At 37.4% G+C, this 21,751-nt stretch overlaps 1 protein-coding gene and 1 pseudogene across 1 annotated transcript in view; one reads left to right on the forward strand and one right to left on the reverse strand.

Moving 5' to 3' along the window:
- Positions 1-18,867, reverse strand: part of SANBR (SANT and BTB domain regulator of CSR) — a 67,983-nt gene extending 49,116 nt beyond the window's left edge. The window contains 5 exon segments of the mRNA XM_006172111.3: positions 5,001-5,239; positions 8,709-8,802; positions 10,387-10,573; positions 13,499-13,657; positions 18,734-18,867. Of these exon segments, the coding sequence (XP_006172173.1) occupies positions 5,001-5,239; positions 8,709-8,802; positions 10,387-10,573; positions 13,499-13,648 (670 nt within the window). The 5' untranslated portion in view covers positions 13,649-13,657; positions 18,734-18,867.
- LOC102488261 (solute carrier family 25 member 36-like) overlaps positions 18,112-21,751 on the forward strand; it is a 5,231-nt pseudogene continuing 1,591 nt past the window's right edge.

A 21,751-nucleotide genomic window follows, 5' to 3' on the forward strand; every position in this document is an offset into this window, starting at 1 on the left:
TCCCTAAGCAGCAACTCTAGATTAAAACATCTCAAATAGAAATGATGGAGGGAGGAAACAGCTAGTGAAAAGCTCCTCAGGAAATAAGAACCAGTATCCAGATTATGAGATTTAAGTAGGCATTTTGATAGTTTTTCTGGTTACATGAAAAAAAAAGATTTCTTTTCTAATAGTTTATTACATTTGTAGTTACTGATTTAAGGTTAAAGATAACAGAATGCTAGTTTTCCTCCCTTTCTTTTACCTTTACTACACACATAATTATGCTGAACAAACAATAATTTTTCTCTGTTCATATTTTTATTTCTGCCTCACACATAACTTCATAACTGGGTAGTCTGAAATCTCTGTACTCTGGCTGAAAATTTTGATTTACCAATCTTGTCCTTTTTATTTAAGAACCACTAAAACCCCTTCTCATTAATTTGGCCATTTAAATAAATAAATTTTAAAAATTAACTACAAACTTCTTCAGAAAACTTCTACACTGTCAGTATATACTAACAATAAGAACTTAGAAATGTTTGATACTGCTACAAATAGCAAGTCTAGTGAATGAGAAGATTTTATTAAACCATAAGTGTGATATCCTCTGTAAATCTATGCCCAGTGAATGATTTCTTAGTAATTATTCTTGTTATCATTTAGATCACTGGTTCTCAAATTTTCAATCTCAGGACCTCTTTACAATCCTAAAAATCGAGAATCCTAAAAAACTTTTGTGTGAGTTATTTCTATCAGTATTTACTAAATTAGAAATTAAAAGAGAAATCTTTAAAATATTTATTCATTTAAAAAATAATAAACCCTTTACATGTTAACATATTTTTGTGAAAAATAATTGTATTTTAAAAAAATTACTTAGAAAAAAGAGTAGCACTATTTAATTTTTTTTTTGCAAATCTCTTCAATGTTTTACTTAATAGAAGACAGCTGTATTCTCATACCTGTTTCTGCATTCATTTTGCGGATAGCCTTCTTTGATGTTACACCAAAACCTGATACATACCTGGTAGTTTCTTTCCTTTTTTTTTTTTTTTTTTTGGAGGTTTTTTGCTATAGGGCGCGTGCACTCGCCAGACAGACAGAGAGAGACATAGAGACAGAAAGCAAGAAATAACCCCCCAGTGGGGATGGCCACGCCTCAATCCCTTCTCCTCCATTTGGAATCTTGGGCACGCATGCACACACGCCTGGCGTGAGTTTAAGCCACTAGGTCTGGGACTCAAACCGCAGCTGGCTACGTGGAAGTTCAGCAACATAGCCATTACACTAACTGCTGGTCCTGATACACGGTAGTTTCTTAAATGTTAGTTGCAACAGAATCTGAAACCATATCGACGAACCTTTCCTACTTTTGTAATAACACAATTCACTGATTTACCTTGTACTTTGAATATATTTTTAAGGCACATGTGATTTTTAAAAAAATGCATTAATCGTTTGGGAAAGACTGGCTCAGAGTTATGCAGATCTTCCAAATGGTAAAATATTTCATTGTAAAATGTATTTTTAAAAAATCACATTTGGGGGGACAGCAGGAGGCATGGTGGTTAAGGCACTGAACTCCCACATGACTGACCATGGTCACATCTTGGACAGGGCAACTTGCTTTCTCACATTCTCTGTCTCTTCCTCTCTGGTGAGTGCACATGCCCTATAACAAAATTTTAAGAATAATAAAAAATAAAATTAAGGGGCCAGCAGGTTGCATGGTAGTTAAAAGCACTGGATTCCCTCATGGCTGATCACAATTCATGTCCCAAACCTAGCAGCTTGCTTTCTCACTTTCCCTTTCTCTCTGGTCAAATTAAATAATAATAATAATAACAATCAATAATAACAACAAATGGAACTAAACAAATAATTCTTTAAAATAAATTAAAATAATTAAAGAATTATTTATTTAATTTTATTTGTCGTTATTATTTTTAAATTTGACCAGAGAGAAAGGGAAAGTGAGAAAGCAAGCTATCAGGTTTAGGATTCAAACCATGGTTGACCGTGTGGGAGTCTAGACCCTCAACCGCCACCTGCCAATCTCTGAAAAATCACTTTTTGTAATATGAATATCAATCTCATTAGAAAAGCCTTTGATCAAATGGTAGCAGGTAAGTTTTATGGAATTTTATTTAATAATTGCCACTTGAAAGTTTTAATTTTAGCACTGACAAAAATTTGTCAGTTTCCTTTAAACAACCAGCTCATTAAAAAAAAAAAAAAAAAAAAAGTATGCCAAATACATAAGTCTGAATAACCATATGATTCAGTCATTCTTACAAGTAAAAATGGTTTTCTATTTTTAAAAGAGCAGCTAGTTGGGGCCAATAGGTAGCATGGTGGATTAGGTGCTAGACTCCCAGATGGCCAACTGTGGTTCCAAACCTGAATCCAGTGGTTTGAAACTCATGATGGGCATGGGTGCGTACATGTCCAAAATCCCAAGAGAAGAATGGAGGAGAAGGGACTGTGGTGTGGGTACACCCCATGAAGGGGTTGATTTCTCAGTTTTCCTCTCTCTCTCTGTCTCCTGCAAGCACATTTGCCCCATGGTACAAACCTAAAAAACAAAAAACAAAAAAACAAAAATGCAGCTAGCTTAGCTCACAGTGAACTCAATCGCACAAGTTCTTTTTCTCAAGACAACCATAAGCTAGTGTGCCACAGAAATGCACTTCCCATTTCATCACTGAATATGAAAAAGATATATACACACAAATGTTGAAATGTAGTATTAGTAAATTTTACTGCTTTCAAGGGCATTTTTCTTTAGACATTTCTCCTATAGGATGTGTGTACTCGCCAAAGAGACAGAGAGACAGAAAGAGAGAAATCATCCCCCCCCCCAGCATGGCTACACTGCGATCCCTTTTCCATTCTCTTGGGATTTTGGGAATGCACACAAACATGCCCACAATGAGTTTCAAGTTTCCAGGTTTTGGACTCCAACTGCTGTTGACCACATGGTAGTCCAGCGCCTTAACCATTACATCACCTGCTGGCCCTAAGGACGTTAAATGAAACTGGATTTCTTCTTTTCCTTTTTTTCTTTTATAACTATGAATACACGGTGTTGAAGAATACAAAGAATACATACTACTAGCATGCTTTGATGCCCTTCCTTGATTTGGGCTAAAGCTCGAACAGTTTTACCCACCACTGCTTTTGTACCATCTGAGCAAATGTCAACACAGTGAAAAAGGAAAATAACATCTTGGTATTACTATGCAAATTGTTTTGACCTTGCTGACACTTCTATAAAAGGGTCTGGAAGACCCCAGTGGTACACATTACCATATGTTGAGAACTGCTGATTCAGTCTGTCATTTGCCATAAATTTACTATAATTTACTAACAAAGATGAGGTATTAGTTTCCTAAAAGGCTATCACTAATTTGAGTCTAAATATTAATGTTCATACTATTTTCCACATTTCACTTGGCCTGAAGAAATTATCAAGTGACACACAAATTTCACTACAAAATAAGAAATAGATTGTCTTTTACCTAAAGTGGGCATCTCACAATCTTTATTCTCCTTAGTATTCCTTTTAACATATTTTATCAACCAGTTGAAAATGTGAACGTCACAATGAACTGAAATGTCCACCTCTTCCCAGCGCTGGGCATCCATAGATAAATATTCAGCAAAGTACTTCATTTCTGATATCAAAAGATCTCGTGGGCAAATAAAATCTTCTTTCAAGTTTTTTGCTTCATCACATACATGGATCACCATGTTTGGCCTTTATAAAAAATGTTACACAGAAATGAAATCATTAGAGTTTTAGAAGAAGAGCCAAGAATACAGACATTTATTGGAGGTTTTTTTGAAAATTTTTTACTACAAAATCAATTTTAGAGGATTTTGACATTCAGAATTTTCCAAGTGTCTTGCTAACTTGACTATATCTTAAATTATGACTAATTTTAGCATGCTATTGACTTAACAAAAATACTGTTACTAAAATGTTAATAATTTGCATGGTTTAAAATTTAATTTTTCAAGTTATACATTAAATAAAGTTTATAAATATAGTGATTCACAAAGATAAACTAAGTAACAGTCTTGTGAGAAACATAAAACAACACTTCTATTTAGTTATGAGTCTGAGAGAAAGATAATGATTAAACACTGTACTAAAATGTTCACGCTTTTTAAAATAGGAAAATACTAATACTAAAATTATTCATTAAAAAATCAAATGAAAAATTAGTATGGCTTACTTTGTTTTTTTAATTGCCAGAGGATGTATGCACTCACCAGAAAGAGACAGAAAAAAGAGGGAGAAAGCATGTCCTGATGGTGCAGTCATGCTGCAATTCCTTCTCCAACTTCCCACCCTGTCAGGATTTGGGGTATACATGCACATGCACCTGGGGTGTTCTTTAAGCTGCCAGGGATAGGACAATGAGTTTCAAGTTTCCAGGTTTTGGACTCCAACTGCTGTTGACCACATGGTAGTCCAGCGCCTTAACCATTACATCACCTGCTGGCCCTAAGGACGTTAAATGAAACTGGATTTCTTCTTTTCCTTTTTTTCTTTTATAACTATGAATACACGGTGTTGAAGAATACAAAGAATACATACTACTAGCATGCTTTGATGCCCTTCCTTGATTTGGGCTAAAGCTCGAACAGTTTTACCCACCACTGCTTTTGTACCATCTGAGCAAATGTCAACACAGTGAAAAAGGAAAATAACATCTTGGTATTACTATGCAAATTGTTTTGACCTTGCTGACACTTCTATAAAAGGGTCTGGAAGACCCCAGTGGTACACATTACCATATGTTGAGAACTGCTGATTCAGTCTGTCATTTGCCATAAATTTACTATAATTTACTAACAAAGATGAGGTATTAGTTTCCTAAAAGGCTATCACTAATTTGAGTCTAAATATTAATGTTCATACTATTTTCCACATTTCACTTGGCCTGAAGAAATTATCAAGTGACACACAAATTTCACTACAAAATAAGAAATAGATTGTCTTTTACCTAAAGTGGGCATCTCACAATCTTTATTCTCCTTAGTATTCCTTTTAACATATTTTATCAACCAGTTGAAAATGTGAACGTCACAATGAACTGAAATGTCCACCTCTTCCCAGCGCTGGGCATCCATAGATAAATATTCAGCAAAGTACTTCATTTCTGATATCAAAAGATCTCGTGGGCAAATAAAATCTTCTTTCAAGTTTTTTGCTTCATCACATACATGGATCACCATGTTTGGCCTTTATAAAAAATGTTACACAGAAATGAAATCATTAGAGTTTTAGAAGAAGAGCCAAGAATACAGACATTTATTGGAGGTTTTTTTGAAAATTTTTTACTACAAAATCAATTTTAGAGGATTTTGACATTCAGAATTTTCCAAGTGTCTTGCTAACTTGACTATATCTTAAATTATGACTAATTTTAGCATGCTATTGACTTAACAAAAATACTGTTACTAAAATGTTAATAATTTGCATGGTTTAAAATTTAATTTTTCAAGTTATACATTAAATAAAGTTTATAAATATAGTGATTCACAAAGATAAACTAAGTAACAGTCTTGTGAGAAACATAAAACAACACTTCTATTTAGTTATGAGTCTGAGAGAAAGATAATGATTAAACACTGTACTAAAATGTTCACGCTTTTTAAAATAGGAAAATACTAATACTAAAATTATTCATTAAAAAATCAAATGAAAAATTAGTATGGCTTACTTTGTTTTTTTAATTGCCAGAGGATGTATGCACTCACCAGAAAGAGACAGAAAAAAGAGGGAGAAAGCATGTCCTGATGGTGCAGTCATGCTGCAATTCCTTCTCCAACTTCCCACCCTGTCAGGATTTGGGGTATACATGCACATGCACCTGGGGTGTTCTTTAAGCTGCCAGGGATAGGACTTGAACCACAGTTGGCCATGTGAGATTTGACTTCCCCAGCCACCAGGCTATGGGGCCAGTGCCTTAGTCATTTTTAATGGCAAGAAAATTTGCTTCTAGGCATTCATTAATATAAACTAATAAATACAGGTAAAGGTTTCTTAAGAGTATACTCACAATTATGAGTCTTACATTTTTTTTGGGGGGAGAGATTTTTGCTATAGGGCACGTGCCCTCACCAGAAAGACAGAGAGAGACAGAAAGACAGAAAGTGAGAAATCACCCCCCAGGGGGGATGGCCACACCACAATCCCTTCTCCTCCATTCTCCTCTCGGGCTCCTGGCCATGCTCACACACGCACCCAGCATGAGTTTAAGCCACCAGGTCTGGGCCTCGAACCATGGTCAGCTACATAGGAGTCCAGCGACACAGCCATTACGCTAACCGCTGGTCCCAAGTCTTACATATTTTTAAAGGAAGATGTTTAGATGATGCATCAGAACGTTTGCTTCAAAAATTATATTCTAGTTTAATTTACCTTCTTTGAATATTATATCACCTCAAAAAGAAACAGCAGGGACCAGCTAGTGGCATGGTGGTGAGGTGGCTGGATCTCACATGGCCGACTAAGTAGTTCAAATTCCAGACCCAACAGCTTGAGAAACATGCTGGGTATGTGGGTCTGCCCAAAATCTCAAAAGAAGGGAGAAAAGGAGAAGGGATTGCGGTGTGATTATGTCCCATGAGGGGTGCTTTTGCACATCCACCAATAGCACACGTGTCCTATGGCAAATTAAAAAAAGAAAAAACAGAAACATCAGTGTGATCCACATCTGCCTTCGTGTCATGACAAAAGGAAGATAATAAATTGGAAGAGACATGCTGTCCTAGAACATAAATTTATTATGTGTAACTGAACTTCACTAATTAGAAAAAGTATTATCATCAATGCTTTATCAAAGTCAAAAAATTCAAGTAACTTTTTACAAACTGTTCTTCTAAAAAAATACGGTCAGAACATAAACAAGTAATAACCAGTGTAATGAAAAGTAAAGTTGCTGTGACTTTTCACACTATAGGATGAAATATGAGATAATTTCAGTAAAAAAATTATTTGGCAATTTTTGTTACATAAACAAGCCTATCAATTAAAAAAAATTCTCTTGTGAATAAACCAAAGTCATTGAACTGTACACTTCAAAAGGGTGAATGTTTTTCTGTTGTGGAAAAAAGTATATACCGTAAAACTTATTTTAACCACTGGTAAGTGTTCATTCAGGTCAGTGGTATTAAGTATTAATTTAGTCACATTATTGTGTAATTATCACCACCATCTACCGCCAGAACTTTTTCAAGAAGATAAATTTCATGGTATGTGAATGATATATTAATAAAGTTGTTTAAAAAAACATTAAAACTGGGGCCAGCAGGAGATGTGACGGTTAAGGCACTATATTTCCACATAGCTGACTGCAGTTCAAATCCTGGACCTGGTGACTTGAAAATAATGCCAGGTACGTGTGTATGCCCAAAATCCTAAGAGGAGAGTGGAGGAGAAGGGACTGTGACATGGCCATCTCCCCAACCCCCGCCCAGAGACGGGGCTCTCACTTGCTCTCTCTCTGTGGCAAGTACCCATACCTCAAGACATAAAACAAAACAATACAAAACAAAAAAACCTTAAAACAAAAATCCATGAAAACTAAATGTGGGCAAAAGAACTTTCAGAAATGCTAAAAATAAATTGTATACATGATTTTGGGTGATGGCTATATGGTACACTCATCTTTCATACTCATCAAAGTGAACACTTTTAATATGTGCAGTTTATTGTATATGAAATAGGCATAATAAAACCAGCCTATCAAAACTTACAATATCTTAGAAGACACATTCTAATTTTTAAATTTAATTGGCTATGGTGCACGTGCTCACTGGAGAAAGACAAGAGAAAGAGAGAAAGTGAGAAAGGACCTTCCAGCAGAAATGGTCATGTCCTCCTCCCATTTCCTCCATTCTCCTCTCAAGATTTTGGACATATACACACACACACATCCCAGTGTGTTTTCAAGTCACCAGGTTCAGGAATCAAACTATTTGGATGGCCATGTGGGATCCAGCTGCCTTAACCACCACACCTCTGGCTGACTCAAAGCATATACTAATTTTTAAATGTTTCTATAATGAATAATTACATTCAAATAATTTAAAAAATATCTAGTTTCTTTAATAAAGTCAGAGAAATAATGGCATAGATTTTTGGGTATTAAATTTTACTTTTTTTTTTTTTTTGGAGAGATTTTTACTATAGGATATGTGCACTCATCAGAGAGAAAGTGAGAATTCACCCCCTAGGAGGATGACCACACTGCAATCCCTCCTCCTCTATTCTCTCAGAGTTCTGGGTACGCACACACACACACACCTGACTTGCATTTCAAGCTGACAGGTCCAGGACTTGAACTGAAGTCAGCCCTGTGGGAGTCCACCACTTTACCTACTACACCACCTGCTGGCCGCAAAAATTCACTTTTCAAAGTATTACATTAATAGATTTTATTTTGAATATTTACAAATATAAAGTGGATTTTTAAAGGTGGAAAATAGTAGCTCAATTTATAAATAACAACATGAGTAAGCCATATGTTTAGAAGTAAGCAACTGTTTATAGTTCAATATATGAACTAGGTTGATTTCAATCATTTCAGCAATTATGTAATGTGAAATTCTTAAATTATAGAAATTGATGTACATGATCACATGTCATATATTTTACAACTTAAAGTTAATATTAAACCTTATCTAGCAAACAACCAGCCTCCTACCCTTCAGATTCTTCAGTCTTTTCTCCACCATTACGTGCAGTACAATTTTCACTTTCTGAAGAACAATTCCTTGTGGAAGCTAGACTATGTCTTCCTTAAATACAGAAACAAACACATACGGAAAAAGGGGGGAGTTAGTGTTTCCAGCTGAGACTGGATTTTTACTTATTGAATGGTAATAATTGTAAATGCATGATTTCTAAGGTTGGTTAAAATGGTACTTGTTAGATGGCATTTTCCCTTAAAAGATATATGGAAGAAACAGTACCAAAAAACAGACTGCAAATTGCTAAGGTTACAATGAGGATTTCAAAAAGTACTGAAGTGCTGTAGACAAACAGGGCTCAAATAGTCAAAAGCCAACGACATAGTTTTCTCTTCCTGAAACTACTTTTTTTTTTTTTTTTTTAAAAAAAAAGAGTTTTCTGCTTTAGGGCCTGTGCTCTTGCTGGAGAAAGAAAGAGACAGTGAGAGGGAAAGTAAGAAATCACCCCTCCGGGGCTGGGCATGCTGCAATCCCTTCTCCTCCTGGGATCTTGGGCATGCATGCACACACATTTATTGTGAGTTTCAAGCCACCAGGTCTAGGATTCAAACTGTGGTCAGCCAAGTCGGAGTCCAGCAATGTAACCACTAGGCCTTCTAATGGCCCAAAGTTTTATATCAATACTCTGCTGTTACTAGGATATAACTCACTACACTCTGAGTTTTAAAAAGTTATTATTTCAAAAAAAAAAAAGTTTTTATTTCTAATTTAATTGGAGAAAACATCTGTTCTTCCTTCCTATGTGTCATTTGACACTCTTGTTGACAACAATAAAGAATAGCTATGAAAAAGATAATGTGAGAGACAAGCAAGATTTCTTCAGAAAAAAAATAAAAGTGTGTAAGTCAAATCTCTTTTAAATAAGCTAAAAGAGGGGCCAGCATGTGGTATGGTGGTTAAGGACACTGGACTCCCAAATGGCTGACCCGATTTGAGTCCCAGACCTGGCAGTTTGCTTTCTCACTTTCTTTCTCTCTCTCCCCGCTTCCCTCTGTCCCTCTCTGGTCAAATTTAAATAAAAAAATAAAGTTAGATAAAATAATTCTTTAAAAAGATAAAAGAGGGAACCAGCAGTTAGCGTAATGGCTATGTCGCTGGACTCCCACGTAGTCGACCGCGGTTCGTGTCCCGGACCCGGTGGCTTAAAACTCACGCCGGGTGCGCGTGTGTGCGTGCCCAAGATCCCGAGAGGAGAGTGGAGGAGAAGGGATTGCGGCATGACCATCCCCCCAGGGGGTGATTTCTCGCTTTCTGTCTCTATGCCTCTCTCTGTCTCTCTGGCAAGCGCACGCGCCCTATAGCACAAACCTCTCCAAAAAAAAAAAAAAAAGGATAAAAGAATATTCACAGTAAATAATAAATAATATATTAAATAACTAGGCTAACAGATTAGTAAAGGAAATCTTGATAAACTTTTTTACTGGTAATAGCTTTTGATCTACCTACTAATACTTAAAACTATTTTTTAAACATAGCCAAGACAAATACAATTTTTAAAATTTGGGAAGATATACATACTAACAGATTTTTCTATTAGTGTTTACATTAGCCTTTAAACAAAGAAAGAAACTTGGTTGGAATGCATACTATTTTGCAGTAAGACAAATACTGTGTTTTATTTTAAATCTTTACCTGTTAGGGAACTGGCATCCTGACCAGCTGGAGTCTCCTGAAATTCTCCGTGTGTGTCAAGAAGCGAGGCTTTGATATATGTGGCTAATGTTTCAACAGGACTCTCTCCAGCAGCCATTAGGGGATTATACTGATTGTCAACAGGTGAGCTTCCACTGCTCTTCAGTTCATCAAACCTTTTTGCACACTGTCATGAAATAAAATGAAAGAAGCAAAGGTTTGGAATTTTTCTTTTTTTAAAAAAAAATTTGGCAGAAGCACATGCTTTCACCAGAGAAAGCCAGACACAAAGAGAGAGAAGGTGAGACAGCACTTCTTATGCAGGATGGTCATGCTGCAAACCCTTCTCCATTTCTTCCACCTTTAGGGGTTTTAGGCATGCACGCGCAAGTGCCTGTTGTGTTTTTCAAGCTGAAGGGTCTGGGTACCACATAGTTGGCCTGTGGAATCCAGTTACTTTAACCACTGTGCCATTGGCTGGTCCAAATTTAGGGATTTAAAAAAAAAAATTCTTGCCCTCTATTTAAAGAGTTTTTGTTTAAAATAATTATTTATTTAATTTTGTGTTTATTTATTTATTTATTTATTTTAATTTGACCATGGAGACACACAGAGAGAGAGAGAAAGAGGGAAAGTGAGAAAGCAAGCCACCAGGTCCAGGACTCGAACCATGGTCAGCCATGTGGGAATGTCCAGTGCCTTAACCACCATGCCACCTGCTGGCCCCTAAAGATTTTTTTTTTAATAATCTTTCTTTGTAACTGAATATTAATCTGTTGAGTAACATCTAGAAAATTTGTACATGTTTCAATATACAAAACCTCTGACTCACTTTTTTCTCTCTCAAAATTTAGGATAAAATATTATTAAAAATTTTAATTGAAAGGCATGTGTTTATGCCCTTGTAGAAAATGAAGAGTGTCTTGGGAACCAGCAGTTAGCATAATGGCTATGTCGCTGGACTCCCACGTAGTCGACCGCGGTTCGCGTCCCAGACCCAGTGGCTTAAAACTCATGCCGGGCACGTGTGTGTGCATGCCCAAGGTCCCAAGAGGAGAATGGAGGAGAAGGGATTGCAGCGTGACCATCCCCTCTGGGGGGGTGATTTCTCGCTTTCTGTCTCTATGTCTCTCTCTCTGTCTGGCGAGCACATGTGCCCTATAGCAAAAACCTCTCAAATAAAAAAGAAAAAAGAAAAAAAAAAAGAAGAGTGTCTTAATCAATCATATTTCCCTTTGGTCTTTATCTATTATCAGCTGATAATTAAAAATTTTTAGAAGTTTTTGCCTTAGAGTATGCTTGCCCGAGACAAAGGGGAAGAGAGGGAGAGAGAGAGAGAAAGAGAGAGAGAAACAGAGACAGTGAGAGGGAAAGTAAGAAATCACCCCCCTGGGGGGATGGCTACACTGTAATCCCTTCTCCTCCATTCTCCTCCTGGGATTTTAGGCATGCTGTATACACACACAATATGAGTTTCAAGCCACCAGCTCCAGGACTCAAACTGTGGTCAGCCATGTGGGAGTCCAACAACATAACTGCTATGCAATCTGCTGGCCCCAATAATTTTAATTATTTAATGAGGAACAGGGTCTTTATTCTCATATTATATGAATTTCCACCAGGAATAAGATTGAATTCTTCTTTTTTTTTTTTGAGAAATTTCTGCTATAGGGCACATGTTGTCACTGGAAACACAGAAAGACAGAAAACAAGAAATCACCCCCCACAGAGGGATGGCAATACTGCAATCCCTTTTCCTCCATTCTCTTCTTGGGATTTTGGGCACACATACATGCACCTGGCATGAGTTTTAAGCCACCTGGTCCAGGACTCAAACCATGGTCAACTACCTAAGAGTCCAGTGATGTAACCATTATGCCATCTGCTGGTCCTGCAAATTCTTATTTTCTTATTTTCCCCCTCTACCTGACACCATATATAAAGATTAATTCAAAGTACATCAAAACTAAAATATAGAACTAAGTATAAAACTCTTAAAAGAAAAACATAGCATAAATCTTTGTAATCTTAAACTTAGGACTTATGTAATAAAATTTTATGTGTATCATTATAAGCAGAAGCAACAAAAAAAAATTAGAGAAATTGGACTTTATCAAAATTAAAAACTGCTTCAAAGAACACCATTGGGATACAATATGCTAAGTGAAAGAAGCCAGCAGCAAAACAGTATGTTTGTTATTTGTATACTTTATGGGCTGGCCCCACAACTTAGTGCTTAAGGGAGCCAGATTCCACATGCCCGAATGCATTTTGAGTCCCGGCACTGGTGGTCTAAAAAACAGGCTGGGCATGTGTGCATGCATGCCCTAAATCTCCGTAGAATGGAAAAATGGAGGAAAAGGAATTGTGGCATGACCTCACACCACTGGGCATGAGGCTACTGATACACAGGACTGATGTAATTTTCAAGCTGCTAGGTTTGGGACTTGAACCATGGTTGGCCACATGGGAGTCCAGTACCTTAACTACCATGCCACCTGCTGGCCCCAGATTTTAATTTTTTGAAGTTTATTTCCTGAGAGAAAGAAAGAGCAGAGAGAGACATACACAGAGACAAAGACACAGGCACCCTCATCAGGGACTGCACATCACTGTCTTCCCTTAGTCCTGTAGTGAGCCAGGATCATGGGTGTGCCTGGTGTGTTGAAGCAGACCAGAGATGTGAACCTGGAGCCTTCCTACATGATCCCTAGTATCATGCAGCAGTACCCCAAATGCCTGTGCCACGATGGCCAGGCTGACATGGACACTTCTACTGCTTAAATTAAGATATTATTAGTGACTCTCCACTTGTTGTAAGCATGTAAGATGAGGCTGAGTTTAAATATATCATGTGATTTAATACATAATTTATATAGTTTGTGTCTGGTAAAATCATATAGGTATATAGATAGTGTTAATACAGGCATACACATATTTTCTCTCTCTCAGTTGCTGTTCCTTTATAGATGAGTATAGTGTTAACATGTGCATACAAATATGTCAGACAAGTATTTTCTCTTAGCTGCTGTTCCTATATACTGGTTACTTTTTCTGATTTTTTCAGACGCTATGTGGGGTGGTGGGGGGAGGGTGGCACGCTGTTACTTACGTCCTTGGGTGTTAATCCAGGCACGAGCCTTGCTATGGTTTCCCAGTTGATGGTCTGAGGGATGCCAATTAGTGGATAAAGGATCATGTCCAGCACCATTTGGTTATTATTGTTGAGGAAATTGTTGTTTTCTGAATATCCACGACTCATCTTTTGGAACTAGGAATGGGAAAGAGGACAAAGAGCTTTATTTATATCTGAAATCAAAATGTTTTCAGAATGATATGGAGCAGCTGTAATTCATTCCTAAAAATTATCTACTATGTAAACATAAAACTGACCTAAACAAAATTTTCAGCTCAAATCCCTTCAAATAAAAAAGCATTTGAATATTACGGATTGACAAATGAATGCATAGGAAGATGGACAGATGTGTAAAAATATTAAAGCATAATAAAACAGGGAAGACACCTTCATGGCTCCTGAGAACTAGTGATTTCAGGAGAAAAAGAGAAATGAAGATTTTCTACTGATAATTTAGCCTCCAGCCCACAAACTCAAGTGGGATCAAAACAGAATGGCAAAGAGATTCCAGATCACCTCTTTCTGCTCACTCCTCTTTCTGCTCACTCTGAACGTTCAGATTGACCTTTAAGTTTAGGAAGAAACACATCATCCATCAGATGACTAGAAATCACCACAGAGCCACAAGAAATAAGCAAGAAAATACCTCTCCTCCAAGGGAAAAGAATAGCTCCTCTTCATTCACAGACAGTTCAATGAAAATCATAGAAATGTCTGATAAAGAATTTAGCATATTCATAATGGCAAAGCTAACAGAGATGGAAGAGAAGAGAGACAATGAACTACGGAAGAGAAAGGAGGAGATGACGAGTTCCAGGAGGTGAGGAAATTCTTACAAGATCTAAAAGAGGAATTACACACTTTAAAAAGAATCAAATGAAGGCCACAATACAGGAAGTCAAAATCTCCCTTGAAAGTATTAAAAGCAGACTAGATCATACAGAAATCTCAGATGTAGAAGAGCAAATTGCTGGCCTAGAAAAATCCACCACAAAGACTGAGTAAATTGCCCCTCCAAAATGGGAATAATATATGAGAAATACCAGATACCATCAAATGTCCAAATGTCCAGATAATTGGTATCCCAGAAGGCGAAGAGACTCATAAGGGCATTGGTAATCTATTCTATGAAATCCTGCAAGAAAATTTTCCAAACCTAGAGAAGCACTCAAAGATTTAGTCCCAAGAAATACAACGGACCCCAAATAGAATCAACCCAAGAAGATTGTCTCCAAGACACATTATAGCCAGACCAAAACCACAGACAAAGACAAGATACTAAGATTGGCAAAAGAAAAACAAGTTACCTAAAAAGGATATCCCATCAGGCTAACAGCAGACCTCTCATCAGAAACAATGTGAGTGAGGAAAGAATGGGAAAATATATTCTAAGTGTTAAGGGAAAAGCAATTTCAACCAAGAATACTTTACCCAGCAAGATTATCCTTCATATGGGAAGAAAAGACACGAACATTCTCAGATAAACAAAACCTGAAAGAATTTACCAGCGCCAGACAAGATCTCCAAGAAGTTCTCAAGGGAGTGCTATACCAGGAAAATTAAATTCAGACACACAGAAATAAGAATTCAAAAACTAAGAAAATAGCCAACTTAATCATAGGGACAAGTCTGGAGTTGAATATTATATCTAGAATTCAGTCAGGAAGATCGAACCACAACAGAAGATCGTTTAAGTACATGAGATTGAACTGGTGAAACAGTATTTTATGACTTTTGACTAAAATATTGCTGATTTTCTTCTAGACTCTGTTGTCCAGCGTTAAGGATTTTTGTCTCGTCTTGAGCTGCCGATAGGTTCATGTACCTACTATTTGAACAGAATCCTAATCTGTTTCCTGGCTTTAAGTTTTAAGCAAAGTTCCTTAGCATTTCTTTGATTTATTAAAGTTAAAACTGCTTTTCTTGAAATTATCACCTGAATTTGCTATTGACAGTAGTTAGATTATTTAAGAAATTGTGTCATCAATAAAATGGGGGTGAGGAGAGGAATGGAAGACAACTGTAGATACCAGAGATAGTGTGAGAAGAGGGTGGGAAGGGGCAGAGGGTCAGAAATAGGGGTTAAAAAATGTGTGTGTGTATATATATATTTTTATATGAAACTAGAAATAGAAAATTATTGATGATAACATGCATGATTAAGCCACTATGCAATATATCCTGAATGGGAAATCACATTTTGTATGTAGTGGCTGTGACGATGCTTAGGGAATGAATGTAAATTAATTAAGTTAAAAAAAATGTTTTAGGAAAAAAAAAAACTATGAGAACTGTTTTTCTAGAAATTAAAAAAATGCATTAAAAATACCTATTTGATGACTGCAGTAAGCTATAAAAAAAGGCATAATAAAACACTAACAGTAGAATCTAGGGAGTGAGTATATGGGTGTTCACTATAAAATTATTTTTGATTCTGCTGTATGCTCAAATTTTTTCATAATAAAACAATGGGGGAAAAGGTTAAATATAATTTATCTTCTTAAAAGTCTTCTTTTTTTTCTTTAGAGGTTTTTGCTATAGGGAGTATGCACTCGCCAGAATGACAGAGAGAGACAGAAAAACAGAAAGTGAGAAATCACCCCCCAGGGTGGGTGGCCACGCTGCAATCCCTTCTCCTCCATTCTCCTCTCGGAATCTTGGGCACTCATGCACATGCGCCCGGCATAAGTTTAAGCCACCAGGTCCGGGACCTGAACCACGGTCGATCACATGGGAGTCCAGAAACATAGCCATTATGCCCTGTGCTGGTCCCAAAAAGTCTTATTTTCTTTTAAAGTATTTTAAAAAATTATAATTTCTTTCTATTCCTCAGTAATATCCCTTTGTTTTGCTATGAGTCCATCCTACAAATAACAAAGCCTCAGCATATTGAATTTTTTGGAGAGATTTTTGCTATACGGCATGTGCACTTGCCAGAGAGACAGAGAGAAAGAAAGCGAGAAATCAGCCCCCTGAGGGGATGGCCATGCCACAATCTCTTCTCCATTCTACTCTCAGGATTTTGGGCACATGCACATGCACCTGGCATGAGTTTTAAGTCATCGGGTCTAGGACTTGATACACTATGTGGGAGTCCAGCGACATAACACCATCTGCTGGTCCCAACATACTAAATTTTTATTGATGCAAAAAAAAAAAAAATGAAATTGAAAACCAAATTAATTTGACATTTTAGGCTAAGCATAATAATTATTACCCTGTCTTGTGATTATTATTAGTTATAAATGACTACAATTAGTGCTAATTTTTAAAAATTTGAAGAAGCTTTTCTTTGGAAAGTTCTTCTCTTGTCTTCAGAAGCAATGTGACAACTAGTCTGGTAAGATTTAATCCTTACACATACACCAATATTCATATATAATGACAAGGTACACTCCCCACTCCCACCCCCCCACACACACACTCACTCCTACAGAGTAGAATGTGCTTCCTCCCGGGGCTCTTCACTCATTTCTCCTCTATAACAACCTCCTCAATCTAAGAACCCTTAAATAATAGATCCAGTGCTCCTAATCTTAGTTAAGGGTCTATGAGACTTTCAGGCAATAGGATCACCAAGAAAAAGGGCTCTAGCTAGCTTAACAAGCAGACATAGTTCAACAAACATTTAGTGAGCCCCAACCCAATGCCACATGTTAGGGACAAAATCCCCACCCATGACCATGCCTTATAGCCCCTGTCCTCAGGGGGTCTGGTGAAGAATACTAGAAAATAGTTAATTTTCATATCACATTAATATAATTCTGACCAAAAGTCAAAGCAGAGGGGAGTCCTGGAGAAACAGAAGAGACACATACTAGCTGGTATCTACTGAGTATCTACTAAGCCTGGAACCGTGCTAAGTCTTTTATGTGCTATTTTAATAAATTCTCACCACATCCCTATAAAGTGGATATTGTGCCAATTTTACCAGATAAGGAAAGAAGTTCAAAGAAGTTAAATAATTCATATAAGATCAGAAAGCTAATATGAGGCAGAATAAGGATTCAAACCCAGGTTAAAGTAACTCTCAAATTCAAGCTCTTTTCATAATATACAGATATGGTATGGTAGAGACAATGGCTAGGAATAATGGTTGAGGGTGGGGAATAACATTTTGAAATTAGTTATACTTCAATGAAACAATTTTGAAAGCTTCTGTTTTTGAAGTGGGAGAGCAAGAGGGTTTTGGTATCAAAGAGAAAAAGAAATTACCCATGCCTGGTCTAGACCTGTACTCTAGGTTAAGGAAGACAGAACCCACATGGTTGACCATAATTCAAATCCTGGTCCTGGCAGCTTCAAGAAACATGTCAAGCACAAATCCCAATAGGATGGTGAAATGAAGGACAAGGGATTCTGGTGTGAACGCACCCCATAAGGGCTACTTTCTCTGTCTCTGGAGAACACAAACGCCCTCTAGCAATTAAAATGATAATAATAATAAGACATTTTAGGAACATTCATGTATCAATGTATATGAATAAGAATTATATTTTAGTGAAACATTTACTAAGGCCCTCTATGTTTTAGGCACTATATCTGAAGCTGGAACATAAATTTACAGGCTAAAATAATGGCAAAGGTTTATGGCTAGTGATATCTATGATTCAATTGTCATTGAATTTAGGGTTGGGAACACGATCTCCAAATATAAACTGTTTGTATGGAAAACATAGTCCTATTTTTGGATAAGAAGTATGAAACAAAGATTCACTGACAGATTAGTGGGGAGGAAAAAGCAATGTATACAGGAGTCCAAAGCTCTGGTTTAAGCTTTAGCTCTTCACATATGCTAGCTAGATAAGGTAAGTCATCTAACACTGCTGAATTGCAGCAATAAAATTAGGTGATGATAATAACTTTGACAATGAAGAGAGAATCAAAGGATTATTTTGAGCAAGCGTTTTCAAGACAACAAAAGCGCCTCACAAATTAGATGCAGCATAAAATAATAATATCTACTTTCTAGGATTGTGCTGGGGATTATGTGAAATAATTAAAACACAGCACAAGGGTTGGAATGTAATAAGCTCTCCATGAATGTTAACTATGATTATATAACTGCTTTTTTAAGACACTGGCATAGGACATAAAGTGACAGACATCATAAAGTTACCCTACATGTGTTTGAATGAACATTAAAAAGAAACAAAGAAAGAACACTCAAGCACTTTAAAAATCATAGCTCCCTGCTAAAAAGAGCTGTACCTTATTGAAGAGCCAGTATAGCACAGACGTTAAGAGTATAGACTCTGGAGCCAAACTGTCCAAATTTGCATCCTGGTTCTACCACTTAAGGTACTATCTGGTTCAGATTAGTTCATCTCTGTGCCTCAATTTCCTCATCTGTAAAAGAAAGATAAAAGTACTCAGTTCATGAGGACATATGGAAAATGCTACCTGGCATAAAGTGATGACAACATAATGTTTATAGTATTAGCATTACCACTCCAGAGATCTTCAGATTGGACAGAACACAAAAATAAATACAACAGATAAAAAGAGGGACAACCAATAGCATGTTGGTTAAGGCAGCTGGATCCCACATGGTCAACAGCATGGTTCCAATTCCGAACCTGGTGACTTGAAAAGCACGCTGGGTACAAGAGCCTGCATGTTCAAAATCCTGAGAGAACGGAGAAGAGACTGCAGCATGGCCATCCCACCTGGGGTGTGCCTTCTCACTTTTCCTCTTTCTGTCACTCTCCGGAGAGTGCATGCACCCTACTACAAACTTTATAAAAAAAAGCAGAAAGAGCAACATTCCAACATCCCAAGGCAGTATGCTACCAACAAAATAGAGAGTTCTAGAAATTCATCCAGCTTCTAGCAATGTAGCTTATGGCTTCAACTGTCTTAGCCGTAATATAAGGAAAATTATACCGACCTTCAAAGTTATTGTGAAGATTAAATAGTACTATAAACACACAACATACAGTGTGACACATAAAAGGTTCTCAATAAGTAAGTTATTATTATTTTCCCCCTCTCTCCTTTGGCCATTACTGGCATAAAAATTTCCCAATAATTATTTTAATAAGTGTAAAGGACTTCCTGGTTTCCAGCTGAAAAGATATTTTACAGAACTTTTTTTTTTTTTTTTGAGAGCTTTTTTGCTACAGGGCACGTGAGCTTGCAGGAGAGACTGGGACAGACAAAAAGTAAGAAATCACCCCCATGGAGGGATGGCCACACTGAAATCCTTTCTCCTCTATTCTGCTCTCCGGAGTTTGGGCATGCACACACACATACCTGGTGTGAGTTTCAAGTCGACGGATCCAGGACTTGAACCGTGGTGGGCCATGTGGGAGTCCAGTGACATAACCATTATATCATCTGCTGGTCCCACGTCACTTGTTTTTAAAGAATTGGTCATCTCCAAGTCAAAAGAAAAAAATGAGTGACTGTAAAATAATGCCCTTTCATATATGCTGCTGAGTTTGATGATATCTTGGGAAAGCAGGTTTGAACAGTATTGGCAGAACCTTGGAAGGGCCCTGAGAAGTCTCACTTTTTTCTTTAAACCACTTAACTCTGGGCTCTGTCATGGGCAAGACCTTCTATTTTTGATTCTTCAGAAGAGTGATCAGTAAGACAGATACTGCCAAAAGTGTTTGCCGAATTAATGAGAAAGTCACAAAACCTTAAGAGGGATACAGTGGGGTCCACAGGTGGCATGGTAGTTAAGGCACTGGAATCCCACATGCCACAGACAATGGCTCGAGTTCCAGACCTATTGGCTTGCTTTCTCTCTCTTTCTCTGGTGAGCACACATGCCCCATAGCAAATTTAAAATAATAATCCTTTAAAAAAGAAAAGAGAGATTTAATGTATCTTTTAGAACCCTTCCAAACTGAAGATTCACAACTCCAACATTTACTTTAGTTTTCTATGACATTCTTGAAGGACCTGGTTTCTCACTAGTGAACACGGTTCTCTACCTTTTCCCTGGTATATGTACCACTTTTTACATTATGTAATTTGGGATGCATGTTAAGGCTTCGAGTATTTTAGTATCATCTGTTTAGGCCTTTGGAGAACACACTGTACAGGCCAGCTGGAGGCATGGTGGTTAATGTGGTTGGATCCCACATAGCTGGCTGCATGGTTCCAGTCCCATATCCAGGGGCTCAAGAAAGATGTTAGGCATGTATGCATGCATGCCCAAAATCCTGAAAGGAGAAAGAAATGGAGAAAGATTGCAGTGTGATCATGCCCCATTTGGGTTGCTGTCTCACTTTCACTGTCTCCCTCAGTCAAGCACATAGCCCTCTGGCAAATTAAAAAAAAAAGAAAAAAAGAAAAGAAAAGGGAAAGAACGAGAGAAAGAGAAAGAAAACAGTGTAAAATGGAACTGAGGGCAAGGACCCTGGTTACTTCCAAAAAGATTAATTTAAAATTTCAAAAATATGATACATATTTATTCTATCCATGTTTAAAAATACTTTTAACCCACTATTTGTGGGAGAAAAAACCTTTTCTATTGATATTTCTTTTACACAACTGAATCATACTGAGCAAGGGAAGACAACCTGGTATTAATTATATAGTTAAAGAAATGTTCAAGAAAATATCCTTTAGAGTTTAAATGTAAGTATGAAAGGCACAGATAACACTGATGGATAATCCTTAATAAAACACAAATTCTCTCAAAATAGCTGTCACCATGTGCCTCATTCTGGACAGGACAAATTACCAAAACAGCTGAATATGAAAAGCTTCAAGTTCAAATGGCCTCCTACTAAATTCGCTTCCATTCATGGTAAAATACTAAAAGTAATTAAGTCACTTCCACACCAAATAGAAGTCCACAGAAATCTGAGGTTTATTTTATTTTTTTCTTTTTCTAAATAAAAAAAGGCCCTCGTAGACAAGAGACTTTTTTCCTAGCAGTGACAAGATGGGCAGGGAACGGGGCCAGCGGGGCAGGTTCAAGGCCTTTGGGCAGGGCAGAGGGGCGGTAACACTGAGTCATCTAGGACCGGGAGCAGCCTTGTGACCAGGCTTCCTGGCCCGTCCACAAACCGGAACGCAGGCGGTTGGCTTTCATCGCGAAGGAGAAAGTACAAGCGCATCCCGAACTCAGGACCAGCGGACCAAAACGCTGCGACCCTGGGGCCGGAAGGCTAAAGCGCGGCGCGTCCTCAGGGCACGTCAAGCCCTGGCCCGACTCCCGCGACCCTCACCCGCTCCCCACCGCGTAGGTGCGGACACTCGCGGGCAGCC

The sequence above is a fragment of the Tupaia chinensis genome, unplaced genomic scaffold (assembly GCF_000334495.1).
Source record: "Tupaia chinensis unplaced genomic scaffold, TupChi_1.0 Scaffold000341_1, whole genome shotgun sequence".
NCBI lineage: Eukaryota > Metazoa > Chordata > Mammalia > Scandentia > Tupaiidae > Tupaia > Tupaia belangeri.